Source organism: Tetrapisispora phaffii, chromosome 5 (assembly GCF_000236905.1).
Source record: "Tetrapisispora phaffii CBS 4417 chromosome 5, complete genome".
In the NCBI taxonomy this organism is placed as follows: domain Eukaryota; kingdom Fungi; phylum Ascomycota; class Saccharomycetes; order Saccharomycetales; family Saccharomycetaceae; genus Tetrapisispora; species Tetrapisispora phaffii.
In genome coordinates, this window is record NC_016524.1 from 257869 (window position 1) to 277922 (window position 20054).

General features: G+C 32.9%; 9 protein-coding genes across 9 annotated transcripts; 6 read left to right on the forward strand and 3 right to left on the reverse strand.

Annotated features, from left to right (window-relative positions):
- Positions 1–135: 135 nt before the first annotated feature.
- Positions 136–2694, forward strand: RSC3 (Rsc3p; the record flags this gene model as incomplete). The annotated part of the gene is made up of 1 exon (XM_003685610.1): positions 136–2694. The coding sequence occupies one exon, from the start codon at positions 136–138 to the stop codon at positions 2692–2694; it is 2559 nt and encodes an 852-aa protein (XP_003685658.1).
- A 473-nt stretch (positions 2695–3167) lies between these two features.
- On the forward strand, positions 3168–3968 carry TPHA0E01300 (uncharacterized protein; the record flags this gene model as incomplete). The annotated part of the gene is made up of 1 exon (XM_003685611.1): positions 3168–3968. The coding sequence occupies one exon, from the start codon at positions 3168–3170 to the stop codon at positions 3966–3968; it is 801 nt and encodes a 266-aa protein (XP_003685659.1).
- Positions 3969–4165: 197 nt separating this feature from the next.
- On the reverse strand, positions 4166–4822 carry GPI11 (mannose-ethanolamine phosphotransferase GPI11; the record flags this gene model as incomplete). The annotated part of the gene is made up of 1 exon (XM_003685612.1): positions 4166–4822. One exon carries the CDS (start codon positions 4820–4822, stop codon positions 4166–4168), a length of 657 nt encoding a protein of 218 aa, XP_003685660.1.
- A 422-nt stretch (positions 4823–5244) lies between these two features.
- Positions 5245–9318, reverse strand: CFT1 (cleavage/polyadenylation factor CFT1; the record flags this gene model as incomplete). The annotated part of the gene is made up of 1 exon (XM_003685613.1): positions 5245–9318. One exon carries the CDS (start codon positions 9316–9318, stop codon positions 5245–5247), a length of 4074 nt encoding a protein of 1357 aa, XP_003685661.1.
- A 662-nt stretch (positions 9319–9980) lies between these two features.
- PRO1 (glutamate 5-kinase) lies at positions 9981–11279 on the forward strand (the record flags this gene model as incomplete). The annotated part of the gene is made up of 1 exon (XM_003685614.1): positions 9981–11279. The coding sequence occupies one exon, from the start codon at positions 9981–9983 to the stop codon at positions 11277–11279; it is 1299 nt and encodes a 432-aa protein (XP_003685662.1).
- Positions 11280–12317: 1038 nt separating this feature from the next.
- Positions 12318–12749, forward strand: TPHA0E01340 (uncharacterized protein; the record flags this gene model as incomplete). The annotated part of the gene is made up of 1 exon (XM_003685615.1): positions 12318–12749. One exon carries the CDS (start codon positions 12318–12320, stop codon positions 12747–12749), a length of 432 nt encoding a protein of 143 aa, XP_003685663.1.
- A 467-nt stretch (positions 12750–13216) lies between these two features.
- Positions 13217–14182, reverse strand: SUR2 (sphingosine hydroxylase; the record flags this gene model as incomplete). The annotated part of the gene is made up of 1 exon (XM_003685616.1): positions 13217–14182. One exon carries the CDS (start codon positions 14180–14182, stop codon positions 13217–13219), a length of 966 nt encoding a protein of 321 aa, XP_003685664.1.
- A 1960-nt stretch (positions 14183–16142) lies between these two features.
- TPHA0E01360 (Brr6/Brl1 family protein) lies at positions 16143–17393 on the forward strand (the record flags this gene model as incomplete). Its single annotated transcript, XM_003685617.1, has 1 exon — positions 16143–17393. The coding sequence occupies one exon, from the start codon at positions 16143–16145 to the stop codon at positions 17391–17393; it is 1251 nt and encodes a 416-aa protein (XP_003685665.1).
- A 424-nt stretch (positions 17394–17817) lies between these two features.
- Positions 17818–19557, forward strand: PUT2 (1-pyrroline-5-carboxylate dehydrogenase; the record flags this gene model as incomplete). Its single annotated transcript, XM_003685618.1, has 1 exon — positions 17818–19557. The coding sequence occupies one exon, from the start codon at positions 17818–17820 to the stop codon at positions 19555–19557; it is 1740 nt and encodes a 579-aa protein (XP_003685666.1).
- Between the last annotated feature and the right edge of the window lie 497 nt (positions 19558–20054).

Sequence of the window (20054 nt, forward strand, 5' to 3'; positions counted from 1 at the left end):
GTGTCAGGTAATTGAGTATCTGTTGTCTACCTGTGGCTTTTTGTTGTTGTTTTTTTTAGGGTTGCGTGCACGCTGAGTAACAAAATAAATTTATCAAAAGTGTTAAAATTAAATAGGCATCCAGAAGGTGAGAAGATGGATATTAGGGGTAGAAAGATGAGGAAGCCACCTGCTTGTGTGCAGTGTAGGAGACGTAAGATTGGCTGTGATCGTGTGAAACCTGTTTGTGGGAATTGTAACAAATCGGGGAAATATGATTGTTTCTTTCCAGATGTTCCAGGTATGTATACGCCATCGGTGTCAAACTATGAGAGAAAAACGACACCAAAGGTCAGCAAGGCTCAGGTAGCGATGGATCATCATGTGAGAGAGTCATTACTTCATAAGAATGATCAGCATATGGGATTGAAAGCGCTGGAGCAGATGAGGGACTACAACACCAGATTGCAACTGTTGAATGCTCAAAGTGGTATGTTTGAGTCAAGTGCAAATGGCAACGAGTATAGTGGGATGGGCGGTGATAATGAAAGTAATCCGTATATCCCTGCAGGTTATGAAGATTATCAGTTGTTGATGAGTTACTACGGGACTCCAGCAGAGTTTGATTTGATGAAATCACGTTATTCCCAAGAAGAGATTCTTCTTAAAGAAATGGAATTCTTAGAAGAAAAATTGGTAGAAGTGTCAGATCTATATAAAGAAAATGAAGAATTGGATAAATTGAATGAAGATATTAAAAGACAGCGCAATAAAAAGAAATCAACCTCCATAACAACAAATAATGATGAACTTATTTTCAAAAAATTAAAAGAACAATCGAAAAGACAAGCAGCAAGGGTCCCTACAGATGATAGTGATATGAATACTTCAGATATAGGAGACGATGCACATAGCAACTGTAATGAAACGACAGAATTTTCAGAGGATAACGTCGATAAATTTAAAGTCATCGATCCAAATTTTATAAATAAACAAGAAATTTTTGCAATTGGTAATAATGTTTGCGTTAAATCAGGGGTCAATGATGTCCTACCTTTGTTTGATAATAGAAATAAAGTGTTTGACAAACAATTCTTAATCTATCGTGATAGACATTTGGCCAGATTTTATAACACTTTACACAATTTAAACAAAACGCACTTCACGAAGGAATTCAAATTATGGGAAGACGTTAGATCAATGAAATCGTTTCTAGAGAAAAATGTAACAACTATAAGATTACCAGAACGTGCATTGATGCAAGAAATGATTATCAAATATACAGAATTAGTCCAAGTGTCCGGATCCATGATCCCTGTCCTAAAATCGAAAAATGAGCTTCTATCATCCATTGAACAATTATTTTCTACAGCAACACAATTTATTTTGATGGAGCAAAGTATCGAAAATCTTTTAGCGCTATTTAATATTAATATGTGTTTATTGTTAACGTTCGAATCTCTTTCTTCCACTGTGTTGATCCCTCTGAAGGAAGAGGAATTGAAAAACTACCAAGAGTTGAAAAATTGGGTACCTACATTGAAGGCTAATATGGAGTACATGAAAACAGAATTAGAATCCAGAAAAAATTACGAATCAATCGAAGTACTAAAAGTAATTTCATTATACAAATTTTACAGAATGATCAGTTCAAATTATAATAATATGGTTGACTATGATGAGGATATCTACTTAGCTAGAAAATTAGCGTTAAATTACGAGTCCAAAAATGCCGAAGCAATTATACTTTGGAATTTCATCTTCAAAAACTATTGTCTCAGACATTTGTTTGGTGGTGAGACGCCAAATTTGGTTTCCGGCCCTGAGTTAAATTCGTCTATTGTTATTGATCCATTATTAGCTAACAATATCCCTCTATTGAGCTTTCAAATGGATATTGTAGCTTACTTGCATTCGAAAGATTTCCTTATCTCTATGGAAAAACTTAAAAAATTCAAACAAACTTATAAATTTAAATTAAATGATGCCAATAAAAGAGGCACTGATACAGCTTCTACTCTACAGAATGTTATTGACTCTACAATTTATCGTAACAGTGTTCTACTATTGGACAATTATATGCTGATACAATACGAGTCCTTGGGTGAGGTAGATTTGTTTGAAGACATCTTAAATGAGTTTTTAAAGTTGACTCAAGAGAGTTTATTTTACGCATTTTCTAACCTGGCTACCTTAAAGTTTGCTGGGTTTGAATTTTTATTTGCAAACTTTTCATTCAATTTATTAGATAATATATGCCATATGCTTTTGAGTTTGCACCAACGTACTGCTGTAGCATGCAATATCATAAATGATAGCACAGACGCAACAAAGAAAGTTTTATTACAAACTTTAATGAATACTTTAAAAGATGTGTTAAGCAAACTTATGATGTTATTAGATGATTACAAGAAAAATCTGAAGTATATCGACCAAAATATTTCCAAAATATTATCTAAAATGAAAGTTATTATTGAATATCTTGAAAATAAAGATTCGATCAAAAACAGAGATCAAGATCAATTCATTGACGTTTTATCTCAAATTGCAGATAACAAGCTAGAACAGATAAATACAAAAATGATCAGCATTTCAGAATCCTTGATAAAGACTGATTTCTACAGCAAGAGAGATAAATACGAAAAAGTTGATTCGATTACATTAGGCATTACACCAGGAAATTATTCAAACGTCTTCAGTGCTTTCTTCCCATAATAAGAAAATACAGACAGTTGTATTAATTACAGATTTCCATGACTCAGGAACAATATTAAACGATTACTATGTTACCTTTTAGTATATAAATTTACATTAATAAATAAGATAACTTTCACATATCATTGATTCTTTATAACTCTTATAATTTTAAATTTTATATTCGAAACCATACTTCTGAGACTAAAGTGTTTTTGAAATTGTCATTTACTGGGACAATATATTAAAATAAAAACTGAAACATTTTAACTTGTTGAAAATTACCAATTAAGTGAGTGAGATTAAATGAAATTTATTTAAAGTAATTCAATGAAGACAATTAATATACTATTATATGACTCTCACTTGCAGTTAAAGAGTGATCCTACTAGCTGAAGTGCTAAAAGTTCCACGAAAAGTTCAATTGTTTGGTGAACAGTTGATTCCAGTTCCCCAGTTCCCCAATTCCTTTAACAGAATACCTGATTCGAAAAATGTCTACTTCAAATGTATCGATGGCATACAGAGTATTCGAGAAGATACCGTTAGTGAATAAAGGGTTTTACAGAACCATAACTAACAGATCTCAACTTACTTCCGATTTTCTAATCAAGAAACAAGGTACAGGAGCTGGTCCATTTATTGACTTACCAGAATTTAGAAAATTAAATGATTCACTATTAATCAAACTCCCTGCGTTCAGCTCATTATATGGGAATATTGATAAAATCAGTATTATGAATACACATATGGATAGTAATTTGAACAATATTATGAATAGAGAACATTGTGAAAAACTGTCAATGGAAAAATTAACTACTAATGAAATGCCAGTTAATCTAATAATGAGTGCTCCTGTACCTTCTTCTAATATACCAATTCTAAATTTTAATGATTATAAGAAAGGTATAATAATCCCGGATATAGACAATAATTTATTATGCTTTGCTGGTGATTTAAGCATCAATAAAAAGACAAATGAGATGACCGGATTTGGGATTCTTGCTTTGAATGGCTATGGTCCAATTGAAAAACTTACTTTGGATGAAAAAGAGTCTTTACAGGTTTTATTAGGAACTGTAGTTGCATATGAGTCTGGTATTACAATTGGCAGTGTAATTATACCATCGGATTCTCAATTTCAAGTCAAAATTAAAAGGAAGTTTAATACCTTTTTGAAATCCATTAAATTGGATTGGATACTTGATAATAAGCTATTTTTCAGAAATGAGAAGTCTTTAATCAAAATGCAAGGCCCAGGAACAGTGTACTTACAAGGAAGATACTCAAATTAAAATTATATAATAATATTCATCAATATTGTAAATAGTTTATGTAAAAAGTTCAAACATACAATTTATAAATTAGTCACAAAAAGTCTAAACGTTTTCTATTGAATATTATACATTCAATTAAATGCTGGGTTAATAATTTACAGTTATCATTAACTAATGATCTTGCCGATGGAGGTTTCTTAGTAGAATGTGCCAAGCTATAGGAAATATGAGCCGGTACTATAGCCAAAGAATGCACCGATATATGACCCTATAACAACTGGAATTGGCCAAGCTTGCCATTCTCTATCCCAATCAAGTGGTATAACAATACAACTGATCCAACCGCCCAATATTATAAAAATAAAATATTTTTTCCATGTACCTACTTTAAAATTACAATTGAATACAGAATAAATTGCAGGATATGCCAAGAAACTAGCATGCAACGCCAATAAAAGTGTTTCCTTGCTCTTGTCTATCAACGGTGCCCCAAACAAAATAATGCCTAACATTATAGGCAAACTCACACCAAGAGCAGCAAATACTGCAATGAAGATTAGTAATACATTGACCTTCAATCTTTTGTTACCATAAACTGTATTTCTATTAAATTGCAATATCACATATAAAATTTGTGTTGGAATTAGTCCACATAGTAACTTTAATGTATCAAATGATTCAGATACAAATATGTAGCAGTACAATAGACCTAATAAATGGATTGGAATAGTAAAAATAGTTTTCTTCACAGATACTGGTGGATGTTCACTGTCCTTATCTTTCTTATTATGTTCATTTTGTGTTACTGTAGTGTCATCAGAAAATGTAACACTCTTTTTTTTAATAGCATTCGTCCTTTTCTTTACAGGCATGCTTCTATATATATCAGATTTTACCTAATGAATTGCCACCAAAAATTGTTTAGCAAATTTATATACTCCGCTATTATGTTTCGTTGAGTGTTCTATTATGAACTAGCAATAGTATTACTTACAACTAAAAATCAATTAAACTTCCTTTTTTATATCTTTCGAATTTCAAGAGTTTGAAATATTAATTTTGATATGCAAAAAATAATGTGAAGCGAGTAAGAAAGATATCGCCAAATATCAAATTTGAACACTTCTCAAGAGATGTTTGCTTGATATGAAATGTTTATACAAAATTAGATTATAAATTACAACTAAAGTAAATTCTATGGACTGATTTTATTATTTTATTTACACGAGCTGACTCAAATAGAGTACTCTTTATGAAAAATGTGTATTAAGTAATTTAATTAATAGTTCAGATTTTACTTTTTGGTAGTTAATGATCTCAATGAAAATTCAACGTTGATAATATCTCTCCAAGCTTCAAAATGTGCATTTCTGCCTGCTTTTTGAGCAATAGATTTTCTTTTCTTAATTGATAGATTACTGTATCTTCTTATCAGGTTAAAGTCCAATAAAGGTCTTGTTACATTTGTAAGTTGATAATATTCATTTGACAATCTTTCCATTCTTGGATTCAAACCAGCAGCGTGCACTTCTGTATCAATGATTTGCTGTTGAATAACATATAATCTTCTGAAACTATCTTCAGATAAGGGTAGTATTTTAAATATGGAACCGTCCAAGTTGGCACCTATTGTTTGGAAAATAGATGAACCGTTACCTTTATTTTCTATAAATTCATCATTAGCCGGTAATAAATGCATCGATGTGTTTGTCGAATGTATATTGAAACTTGAATAATGTGCTAGACGTTGACCTGACAAAGAATTTGGTTCGTCTGGTGAATATTTTAAAATATGTAAAATGTCATCTGTATCGGATACTACAAAATATATTTCACCGTTTCTAACTACAAAGTCTAATGCCATAGTTTTGAACTTCGAAACACTTCTTCCCAGCATGATCATCCTATATGGTTCTGCATCAAACCCTACAAATTGAAAACCTTGCATAGAATCACCGACAATAAATAGATTACCAAAGGATTTTATATCAGCTACAAAAACCGGTACGTCATGAAATGCAACAGGAACGACAGACTCATCTTCTTGGATGTCTCTCACTAGCAACTTTTGACTTTGATTTACCATAAATCTGCCACTTATTTCACAAACATTATTAATAGTACCTTTAACCTGTTCATGGAAAACGTCTTTGAATCTATAGTTAGTATCTGGTTTACTAGGATCTGGAACAACTTCATTAGTATTGTAAATATAAAAGGAACCTGTTGGGGGCAAATCTTCAGTGCCAACATTCGAAATACCCACAACAATTAACTCTTTTTTAAAGTTAGTTTTTGAATTTAATTGAATAATCATAGTTCTAATGTCGTTAATAATGGTGTTTGCTTCATAATCTTTTCTGTCAATAACATTCCAAGTTTTTGGATTTATTAATAAAATACCACTTTGGGTACTCATGGAGTGTGGAAGTTCTTCATTAGAGCCAACTAACCGTTCACCATCTTCACCAATTGCTGTATATTCAATATCCTTAGCGTAAGCGACAATATACATATTAGATCCTTCATGGTATGTAATTTTAGTTAATGTCATATAATCTTCGATAGTATCGCTTAAAGTAACCTTTAGGAGTGGTAGCTTGTTACCATAATACATATTATTCACTTCTAATGTGTAAACTCTTGCATTTTTTATATCATCAACACACATGACTGATGTTTTACCCCATGGGCACATCGAAACTAGAGGGATATTTGCAAATTTGAATATACGTGGCACAGAATCATCTTCTTTTAGCAAAATATATGGATCATTACCAGTGATGAAAATGGAAGAATAACCATTATAATTTGGTATATAATGCATTATTCTTTCGATTGAACTGACACCTTTAGCATATGCATTATCCGGTGCACCAGTTATGGATAGGTTATTTCTAGTTACATTACGATGGAATCTACTATGCCTTCTAATGGATTTCTGATATTGATAAATTTCACCACCAAAAGTCAAAATCGTCAGATATTCTTCCTTGTTAGCCTTACCCAATTTATTGATCATGACTTGTTTAATCTGAGGATCCGGAATAACTTCAAGTGGTAATTGGTAGGTGCTTATAAATAATGTTTCATCTAATTGATCAACACCGTTTAATTGGAAAATTCTATCGTTATGATTCCTTGGGAAAAATATAATTTGATTATCCGCAGTTACAAATGTAAATAAAAGTTCCTCCTTATCTGAATTCTTTGAATCAGTTAAAAATTCGTTGCACATATTACTTTTCAATATCACACCAGAAGTCAAGACCATTTCAGGTAAAATTTCAGGTAATTCAACTCTAAACAATTTCCTCTTTCTGTTTTCCTCTAATTCATATAATTTAATGTCACCACGAGATAATGTAATCAGAATATATGGATCTAAAACCGAAACGTTAACTACCTCAAACTCAAAGTTCATTGTAGTTAAGCGACGGAAGTTAGTATCATATAAATATAAATGATTAGTTGTGACTTGAACAATTCTTTTATCTTCACCGAACATTGAAACATAAACTGTAGTTGCATCTCTTCTAAATCTGCCTTCTTTATAAAGTTCAAAACCTCTTGAGGATTGGTAAATTGCACTTTTATTATTTTTGGAGTCTGTTGTAACCAAATATTTATCGTGAGATTTAAATTTTAGGTTCCATATTTGAGTAACACTAATGAACTTCAATGCTAGTTCTATGCTAGGCTTTACACTTGGTTGAACAACAGTTAAATGCGATCCTGTACCATGACCAGATGTAGCTACAATGGAGTATTCATCTGAGTTTGGATTAGGTAAACCCTTTACGGTTTTTTCGACTGATGAAGTCTTACCGACAACTATAGACGATAACTGTCCAATATTTTTATAAGATGATAATAATTCAATATCAAATGGTTGAATAGTTTCAATTTTTTTCAGTGTATTTTTAACATCATCAGTGCTTTCTTTTTCATGGCTATATAAATCATCTTCATCATCCTCAGCATATATTAATGTGTTTATTTTAGTTTCTACCTTTTCTTTTTTAGAGTCTATTGCAGAGTCCAAATTATTTAATCTCAACAATAATGCATTACCAGATTGATAACCAATATATAGATCAGTAAATTTCTTTTTAATGTCAGAGCGTAGACATGATATGCACAAAGGATTAGAATTTTCCCTTAATACGTCATTGACTATTGGTAATTTGTTTATATCAAAATTAATCAATAACCGGCCCTCTAAAGTAATATTAACTAAATAAATATTATTGTTTTCATCAAATATTAAAACATTATTTTTATCATCCACGTTATTTGATTCAACCCTACTTCCTGCATTTATGAATTTAATAGGTTTGTTTAGGATTATATTTTGTTTAGATTTATCAATTACTCTTCCTTTTTTCAAAGTTTCTTTATCTTGAAATTGGTTAATAATAATTAATGATTGTAATACACCAGTATGGTCAATATATATTATCTCATTAGAACCAACTAAAGTACTACCATTGTTCAAAGGAATAATAGTATGCAATTCATAAGGTAACTCAGATACTTGACCTATGATAGTTGTTTCAATTAAATCCTGATTTAAAGAATTTTCACCATTTTCTTGTGATTTAATATTTTCTCTTTCGAGAATATTTAATGTAAGTATCATATATTGTGTAGGTAAGGTTACCAAATTCGAATTGCCAATCCATGCTAATTTTGGTTGATATAAGACAGAAAGCGTTGGCTTTGAGAAATTCGATAGAAATTGAATATCTATAATATTTTGAATTTTTGAATTTAATTCAGTCGATTTTAAAATTATACTCGAATTAGTAATTTTATTCTTTTTCTGAGATTGAGATGGAAATTTAATTGACATATTACCTCTCTTTACTGTCTTAGCACTTGATTCTTGTCCGAGATCTTCATCTTCAAATTCATCAGTTGTTGAAGAGATTGGCAAAATTGCTATATTATCATTATTAAATAATAAAACACAATTTTTAGCTTGGTCTATCCTTAACTTCGATTCTTTTGCTAACTTTAGAATGGAATTTTGTCTAAATTTATCTTCATAATAATGAAGACTTATAGTTTCCAATGAATTGGTGAAAACATTAAAATTCACAAGAGATAATTTTGCAGTAGCCGTTAAAATAATCAAGTAATCAAGTTTTGAATCAACTTGCTTAATCAAAGCAATATCTGATACTCTTCCGTTTAATTTGAACTCGTAATTTAGATGTAATTTATTAGTTGATTTATCCACTTGGAAAATAGATAAAATGTTTGTTCTAACCGTAATCAATTCTTTATAGTCCTCACTAGTGAAATGCCCTACTAAAGAACTCGAAACAACAGTTGCATCAAGCACATCATCGTATATATTCATTTTTGGATTCTAGGACAATTGAGTTTCTATAACTTTGTCTCTTCTCTTAAGATCTTATGATCTTCTGGTGCAGTTATCGACTTTAGTGCTTGGGAAAGGTGTTATGAACCATGAAAAAGATCTGATATTTGAAATTGAAAACAGAATCGGAATTATTTCAACTACATTAAACTAATTCGAAGTTACAATTTGCATATATTTCCTCATTCAGTTACTCTTTCACCAAATTGTTAAGATAATTAAATTAAAAATCAATTAATTTCATCAACAAAAATGTCTTGAAGCTTTTTTCTTTTTTCGAGAAGTCTTCACGACTAAGTAAGTATCCCAATTTCCGAGATTGAAAAACTTTAAGATATAAGCAAAACTGTTAAGAATCGTAATCAGTTGATCAATTATTTATATGTTAAATATATTATTATACTTATTTAGATATATGAATTTTATTGTTTCTTTCAAGAGAGACAATTCTAGAGCTATTCATTGATACACTTATCGAAGGGCTTTGAGATACAATCTGTACTATCCTCATAAAAAGTTAATTGATTTTCACTATTAATTCCTTACGTACATTTTATTTTTATCACTGAATCAGTTTAACCAATATTGATTCATTCGTTATTTTTTATACAAACCATAAACTACACAACATCCGGTGCACCATGACAACAAATTATACTATTGTTATTAAGATGGGTTCTTCATCGTTGGTCGATGAGGAGACTAAAGAACCAAAATTAGCGTTGATGTCCTTACTAGTTGAAACTGTTGTGAAATTAAGAAGGGAGGGACATAGAATTGTCATTGTCTCCAGTGGCAGTATTGCAGTTGGTCTAAGAACCATGAAGATGGACAAGAAGCCAAAACATCTAGCTGGGAAGCAAGCTCTTGCTGCTGTCGGTCAAGGCAGACTAATTGCTAGATGGGACCTGTTGTTTTCGCATTTCAACCAAAGAATAGCCCAGGTGCTGTTAACCAGAAACGACATATCTAACTGGCCTCAATATAAGAATGCGCAAAACACATTAAATGAACTATTAAATATGGATGTCATTCCAATTGTAAATGAAAACGACACTTTATCCACCAATGAGATCCAGTTCGGTGATAACGACACATTGAGTGCGATCACGGCCGGTGCAGTGGATGCCAACTACTTATTTCTGCTAACGGACGTCGACTGCCTGTACACTGCCAACCCTAAGGAGAACCCTGATGCCAAGCCATTACTAATCATCCCAAACATTTCTGAAGGTTTGCCGGGCGTTGATACGTCTTCAGGGTCCGGGTCCAGTGTCGGAACAGGCGGTATGGAGACCAAGATAACCGCCGCCAACCTAGCCACGAACGCGGGTGTGCACACGATAATCATGAAAAGTGATAGACCTAAGAATATCTGTTCCATTGTGCATTACATCCGAAGTCTTGATTTGAATCTGGATGAGGAGGATAAGAAAGAAAGATTCGGCGATATCGATCTACTAGACTTGCAAGTGAAGGAGCTGAAAAAACTGAAGGAGATGGGCGTTCCACTGCATACCAAGTTCATCGCCAATGATAACCAACATCATTTGAAGAATAGAGAGTTCTGGATATTGCATGGTTTGATGACGAAAGGTTCTGTTATCATAGACCAAGGCGCACACAGCGCGCTTACCCGGAAGAACAAGGCAGGACTGTTCCCAGCTGGTGTGATTGGAGTCGAGGGCACATTCCACGAGTTTGAGTGTGTCGAATTGAAGATGGGTAAGCGCTTGGCATCTGGAGAGATGGACCCGGATTTCACACCTATCGTATTCGGTAGAGCAAGATGTAACTACTCCAGCGATGAGCTGGTCAAGATCATGGGACTACAAAGCAGCGAGATCGAAGATGCATTAGGATACGTTGACAGCGAGTACGTCGCACAAAGAGACAACATTGCATTGCCACCAAACGACACGGATAGGACAATAGAATAATCCCAATAAAAGCCACATTTATGTATATGTTTATAGATAGTTATAAGTACTGTTATATCATACACACGATAAGCAATATTTCGAAACTCTTATTCCGTGGAAAGAGCCAGAAGCACTGCCAACCATTCGTTGCAATGGGGACTGCACCATACTGGGAGACAGCCGTTGATCGGTGCTATACACAGACACAACAGCCGCCCTCGCGGCTGTGAAACGAAAACCAAGTCACCTCTCACGACACGCTCCCCGCTCACGGCCTCTCTCCGAAAAGTTTTCTGTTTCAGTTGGAGCCCCGCCCGGACAATGCATCAGCGATTGAGAGGGGCCCTCGGGAGCAGTGCGAGAGGAGTGTTTGCAGCAGTGCACTAAGCTGGCAAAGTACCATGTTTGCGGGTGAACATTTTGTTATCGAGCTGTTAGTTGCTATTCTCGTTGTTGTTAACCGATGTTGCAAAGCCGCATGTGTAGATATATATATATCTACACATTTGCAGATGCGATACTGGTGATAGTAGTAGTGCTCCTAGTGGTGTAACGGTCGGTATTATATGCGGAAACAGACCTTAGTTTCCTTGTGGCTTCTATCTCGGTTGCAATTTCGTTCTAATGGAATATATAATTTCATTAGAGCAAAGGCTTGAATTTGGTCGTTTTAGAATGCTGCCTCAGTAGCAGTATCACCACCGGCGATATAAAAAGTTTTTACTGCTTGACCAGAATCGCCAGTGCAAGCAGCATCTTTCGAAAGCAATTCCGTAAGTTTCCTCTTCGTTGATAAACAATCAGGTTTCTTGATTAGCCAAAACTATGACGTATTTCTTTACTGGTAGTAAGTGATACGTTCCTGTTGCTAATGTTGTTCTGAATTACTAATTCAATTTATTTCGAAATTTTCCTATTGATTGATTTCGTTGATAAAATTAATATATATATATATATATGTGTATGTGGTCGGCGTATTAAAATTCTGTTCTTGGTTTATTTTACTTTATTTGCTGTAAGGATAATCAACCATACACACAAATACTATACACACACATGCTATCATCTTCTCGTTCATTATTACTAAATAGATCATTCGTTAGATTTCCTCTGTTACGGGGGATCTCAACCACCACTAGTCGATCTTATAATCCGACTGCAATCACAACAAGACAGTTCGGATTAGATGGGACTTACGCTACCGCTTTGTATAAATCTGCCATTAAGAAATCAACTACCGATAAGGTCGCTTTAGAGTTAACTCAGCTAGCTAAACTAATTCAAAATGATATTAGACTGTGTCAAAAATTGGACGATATACAGAATGTTAGTGATATAAATGACAGGATTAAATTACTAGAAAACTTGTTAAATAAAAACAACGTTGAAATGGACTATCCAATAAGGAAACTATTGAAAACTTTAGCGACAAACAAAAGTTTAACATTGATTCCAAAAATCTCAAATAAGTACAATTTATTGTTATAATTGAGCTTTGCCATCGACTTATTCATACATTTACATTAGACAAACTGCATTTTTCACATGATATTGTGTGGATTTCACACAATTATCCCGATATCTACCGAATGTTTTTGCAATATTCGATTTTGACAACCAGACACAGTGAATAAATCCAAATTTACACAGCCATCCATACATATACATATATAATAGATCTTATACATACATATGAACCACTAGTGTTTTAATAAGTTCATTACTAATTTGTTCAAAATTGACAGTTTATTTTTTTGCATTTAACATATACATAGTGACTATTTGAAGTGAAAATAAATAGAAAATAGACATAAATAATAAGATTTAAATTTAAAAAACATAGTTAAGATTCTATAAGACGAGTTTCATTTTTTTTTAACATAAGGTGTTTCTTTTCATAACATATCATAGAAGACATCAAATCAGTAATAAAAAAAAGCTAAGCACTTGGAAGACTAGTTCTTCTTTTGCTTTCTTTCTTTCAAAAACTCCTTGTATTTCTCTAAAGTAATTTGCTTTTGCTTTTCTTTGTAGGAATCAATACCTTTATAGTCGGTACTGAATAAAGTGTCCCAGAAAGTAAAGAACGGTTGACCATAGTTGTACTTGATACCCCAATTTTGGTGATGGATGTCATGATAGATGGTGTTGTTTGGGAAGATCATTGGGAATGGGTCGAATGGCAACGTGAAACCACAGTGGTCGTCAACTGTCTTCAAAGTAGCAAAAGTAAACAAGATCACTTGTTCTTTGTGATTCAGTTGAGTAATCATCATAGCAATACCAGTTCCCAAAGTATCCAATAGGAAACCTTCAGTTGGAGCGTTGTACAAAGCACCGTAAGCGTATGGAACATATAATCTGTGATGGACAGAATGGTATCTCTTGTATAAAGTAGAGTTAACGTGCATCAATCTATGCAACCAGTATTGCCATGTGTCGATGATAACGAAGCCGGTGAAGATCTTAGCAAAAGGAAAAGCATACGAGTAACCGTAGTAGATAGCAACATCTGGTACCCAGAAAGGGAGAGCTTGTCTCCATTTCCACATGGAATTCATTTCAAAACCAGTAGTTTGAGCAGGTTCTAGTTGTAAGAAAGCGTAAGCTACAATAACTTGGATTAAGTGTTGGAATAGGACAGTGTATAGAACTTCAAACCTACCAACTTTATTTCTAGAGGTAATTTCTTCTGGGGGATGGATTCTATACTTTTCAGCTAAATTGTAGACATCTAAAATATGATAAAATCCAGAAACCGTCCAATAAGCAATAACTGGTAAAAACAAAGCTAATTGGCCATCGGTGGCAAAATCAAACCAGTTCTCTTTAGAAGTTAAGGTGACGGTTGGAGCAACCTTTGAGTGTAAATACCCATATGGAGTTAACTGTGCTAATTTTTCAGAGACTGTACTATTCATTGATATAAATTAACGATGCAATAGTGTTTTAGTACATCGAGAATCAACTAATCCTAAGAACCAAAACAGACACATTAAACAAAGTCTAGCTAAAATTTAAAAACAAGATGCAAGAATAATACCAATCCAAAGAAAAATATGCCAAAACGTAACATTTATATATACATATAATTATTTGATAATGTAAATGGAAAGCTATATAGCATTATTAAGATTAATAAACATGAAGACCAAAGCAAAATTTACCGTGTAAGAAACATTTTTCACATTTGATCGAGCTTGAGACCTGCGTAAACTAGTATCGTTTATTTCTTTCATATTGTAGAGCAAAATGTATGAACTCTGTAATGCATTTAGCGATTGCAATTATAATTACAATTACCAAGATAGCTGTATAGGAAACTAGAATCTTGTAACAGCTGAAAATTTTTTCGTATTCCAACTTTTGCTCTCTTATCTCTACTACTAACATTGCATTGTCAAAGAAGCATCGACCAGTAAAGAAAGCAGAGCGAAATTTCTTCACATTGAACAGAGATGACCATAAGAAGCTTGTTATTTTACTCAAGGACTTTTGTTTGACACTAGTCTGATACTGTTTCTTACTGAGCACTACTACTCGTGTATCCTGGTTGGTAGTCAATAATCATTGTTCCTTTCTTTTTATTCTTCTGTTTCCTCTGTCCTATATCTGTCGTTTAACAATATTTTCCTTGTCAAGTTGTAATGTTTTGACAGTTAGGAAAGAGTAGGAAAGACTAGCAAAAACGAAAGCGAAAAGAGCTATTATATTATATGCCATGAAGTGAAGAACATGAATATCCTGAAAGAGAAAAAATGAAGGGATCACGAAATGTAAAATCTGCATTGCATACTCGTAATTACTTTTAGTTGTTATGTTGTTCTACTACTAGTTTTGTAAGAACAAAGCCTATAGTTTGTAGTTTTATATTTTAAAGTTTCGTATCTTTTTTCACTTCATTTCAATGCAAAGAAAATGGCAAGAAGAAAATCGAAATTCCAATGCATCATCATCATCATGAAGAGAGACAAGCTGAACCCTCGTCCTTTGTTAGCAAAGGAAATTTTTTATTCGAAGCCTAACAATCAATGACATGCATCAATCAATATTTTTTATTTTATTTTACGAGAGATATATAACAAATGTGCATTGGTTTTATAGGTATTATATAACTCAGATTTCAATGAGCGTTTTTATTAAATTTTACAGTGACTTTAGTAATATTAGGTGATATTGGTAAGAATATCTCATGTCTGTCCAACTATATGAACAAACAACATACATGCTTTTTGATATTGTATTGTTTTTATTTACTCTTTGCTTCCGTGGATTAGTTGGTCAAGAGAGATATGTACACATTTCCACCATCTTTTGTCCTTTTCTAGGAAACAATTCATTATTCTTTGTTTGTTTAATCGTCCTGCTTAGTATAATGACAAAAAAACATAGCTCGTCTAACTGTCATGAGAACAGAAGCTGATTTGCTGCAAGCTATATTGACACAAATCCTTATTTTGGTAACAAAATTGTCAGTACTATTCTGCGCTGTCGTCAGCTTCTTCCAGCTTGTACGATATACTTTACAACGTTGTAAATGCACTTGACATATATATAAATATAATAGCGAATCTACTGCAGATATTGTAAAACGTGTGTTCTTACTTGAATGATGTTAAAGTTTTGGCAATGTATTCATTACCCGGATAAAATTAGTAGATTCAATAATGATTTTGGAAAACTAACTCATCGCTGTTTGTAAACTTTGAGACTACTATACTATAACTATACAAGTTGTATTTTAGTTTAATGTAAGCTTACCATGACTGAACTCGTTATAAAGAGTATATCTTCTACTAATATACATAGATATTTCTATATAGTCTATAGCAATTAATTATATTAGCTACGTACTGCGCGTAGAGTGACGGGAGTCTCGAGATGGATCTTTTCAGTCAATTGTCATTGCAAGATCAAAACGTAGGAACCAACGATGAGGCTCTTCTTGATTTATCGAAATTGTCTCTAGTTGAGAAGACAGAGGATATCAGTGCCATGGATATAGATGCAATGAGTGTGAATGATATTGAAAGTACTAATACTTTGAAAAGTGTTTCATCAATACCTGTTGATGAGATATTGTCGGTGAAGAGCTTTAATGGTGGTGAAAATATGGTGGTCTCCGATGAAGAAAATCAAAACAACAATGATAACACTAATTTCATAAAGAGCCTACTCTCACCCACAAGTTTAGGAATAGCAGCTGCTACTTCAATGAGTACTGGCGGTGAATATGTAAATAACGAGAACCCTGAGCAAATTTATACAATCGAAGAGCCAGTTGATGAGAAAAATGAAGCAACTACTAGCACATATCTGCAAGATTTGCAAACAGAATTACGTAAGAGGTCTGGGAAGGAACCAATAAATATTATGATAAATTATCACAACTACTATAATGATGGATATACTGACAATACAAACAAAAACAATCAAAGAGTGTTGTCGATGCATGATCAATATTACAATACTGTCCATTCTAATAATGTTAAACAACCCCAAAAGGATTTAGTACTCCGGCTACCGTCTCCTTGGTCAATTTATTCTCATCCAGTCTCCAGAGTAAGTTATAACATAATGACAATTTTACAATTAATTATAAACTTTATTACTTATATGGCGTTGGCGTTGTTATTATTTTTAACTTTACACACGATTGGTAAAGATATAAAATCGATTTGGAATATAAAGAAAATCGAATTAGTGAAAGAATCATTTAGTTGCAGACATAATTTTACGATAAATAGATGCCAAGATAACAATAAAAGGCTTCCTGCATTATATGAAGAATGTGAAAAATGGTTTCATTGTATGAATAGAGATAATGATATGCTATTTTCCACTAGGACAACTTTAACCATGTCATTCCTAGGTGAAGCTATCAACGCCTTCATCGAACCTATAGGTTGGAAAGCTATTATGATAATAATATTATCCTTTTTAACCTGGACATTTGCTACTAATTTTTTATTTGGTTTTGCAAGAGCAAAGTCTTATTACGGTTTAAATAAACAAAGTCAACAGCCAACCGGTGATAAACAAAGGGAACCGTTGGCAAACAACTCGCATTCTGATTCTCAAATGACTAAACATCCAAATGAAACTGCATTATCAAAAATTAGTTACAGTTGAGAAACTAAAAAAATTATATATACATATATATATATACAACTTCATCATTATCGTATAGTACACATATAGTGTATTATAACTGCATATTAAATCAATCTGAAATTCACTCCTTCGAGAATGGTAATTTTTAATTGTACATTATCTTATAACAACTTAAATTCATTATCTTTATATTTATATACAGCAATGTTATCGTTTCTTTATTATCAATATTGTGAAATACCATCGGGATCCCATTCCCGAGATAAACGTACTGTAAAAATTGACCCCGAATTTAATTATGACTAGTCATCTTAATATATAAAGGGCCACTACATGGAAAATAGATTGAGAACGTTTTAAATTTACATGTTTTCTAGTATATTATGTTATATGCATATTATTATAATTAATTTACCATCATATCAGAAGGGTATTAAACATAATGTTAAGAACTACTTTAACCACAAAGCCATACTTGCTAATCAGAAAATTCGGTAACTATTCGATACCAAAACAAATAACAAATGAACCGATTAAGAATTTTGGTGCAGCTGATGTAAAAGATTGGGATTTATTAAGATCCTCAATTATGAAATTTAAAAGTTCATCAATCGATATCCCTTTGGTAATTAATGGTGAGAGAAGATATTACGATGAATCTAAGGGTAAAAAAAGATCATATTATAAACAACCTAATCCTGCTGACCACGGCACTATATTAGCAAATGTCACACAAGCAACAGAGACTGATGTCTTAGATGCTATCGCAGCTACTAAAAATGCAAAGGTTGAATGGGAAAACTTCTCTTTTTTTGATAGAGCTTCTGTGTTTTTAAAAGCTGCTGATTTGATTACGACGAAATATAGGTATGATATGTTAGCTGCAACGATGTTAGGTCAAGGGAAAAATGTTTACCAAGCAGAAATCGATTGTATTACTGAATTATCAGATTTCTTTAGATTTAATGTCAAGTATGCCAATGACTTGTATTCACAACAACCTCTGGAATCAACCGCTGGTGTTTGGAACAAAGTCGAATACAGACCGTTGGAAGGTTTTGTATATGCAGTTTCACCATTTAATTTTACAGCTATTGCTGCTAATTTGGTCGGGGCGCCTGCACTTATGGGAAACACTGTTATATGGAAACCATCTCAAAGTGCAACCTTATCTAATTACTTGCTAATGACAGTATTGGAAGAAGCTGGCTTACCAAAGGGTGTTATTAATTTTTTACCTGGTGATCCAGTTAAAGTCACCGAACTAATAGTGAATGATAGAGCATTCAATTCCTTACATTTCACAGGTTCAACTGATGTGTTTAAATCTTTATATGGAAAAATTCAAAGTAATTTAGTTAATGGAGTTTACAAAGACTACCCACGCATTGTCGGTGAAACCGGTGGTAAAAACTTCCATTTAATTCATAAAAGTGCTAATATTCCACATTCTGTTTTATCAACAATCAGAGGTGCATATGAGTTTCAAGGCCAAAAATGCTCCGCAACTTCAAGATTGTATATCCCTGAATCTAAAAGCAAGGAATTTATAAAAGATTTCGTTGGAACGATGACATCTGAACACAGTAAAATGACGCCAACAAACACTTCTGCCGGTCCACTTAGTGGCGGTGATCTACATAGTTTCATTGGCCCTGTGATCAACCAACAAAGTTTTAACAAATTAGCAGCTGTCTTAGAAGATGCTAAAACTGATCCAGAATTGGAGATTATATATGGTGGAAAATATGACAACTCAAAAGGTTGGTTCATACAACCAACATTAATTAAAACTACAAATCCAAACCATGAATACATGTCTAAAGAATTTTTTGGCCCAATTTTAACTTATTTTGAGTACCCAGATGCTGAATTCAATAAGATATGTGAGATTATTGACCAAACTAGTCAATATGGTCTCACAGGTGCAGTATTTGCCCGTGATCGTGAAACAATTAAAACAGCAACCGATGCATTGAGATACGGCGCAGGTAACTTTTATGTCAATGATAAGTGCACTGGTGCAGTGGTCGCTCAACAGTGGTTTGGAGGCGCAAGAATGAGTGGTACTAACGATAAATCTGGTAGTGGTAACATCTTAAATAGATTTACTAGTATAAGAAACATTAAGGAAAACTTCTTAGAATTAACAAACCATAAATATCCTTCTAACTATGATTAAACTCAGTTTTCTGAAGCACGAAACAAAATGTGTTAACATATTAGTACACATCTTCAACCTTTTTGTATGTTTCTTTCTGAAAAAGGAACTTCGACGAACAGACTAATATAATAGTTACTTATTTGAATACATGCACATTCGCACACGCACATACACACACACACATATATATAATTCGAAAGTTTCTTAATAAATCAACTAATTAGTTACCTCGACAACTGCTTTTCTCTTTCAATTATCTAGCTCCTTATGAAGACATTCGTCTAATAGAATAATATCTTATTCAGGACATCACAAGGATCCCTTTGAAATTCTTTAAGTTATTTATTCGTAATTAAATAATGGGTTGGTATCATCCATTTTACAAGTAGATAGTGTCTATGTTTCTATGTTGTACGGTGCGCCTGTGTCTCAAGAATTTTTCACTTTTTTCAAAATGCTTCGAGATCATGAAAAATATATGCAACTTCAAATATTGAACTCTCTCTCCTTCATTA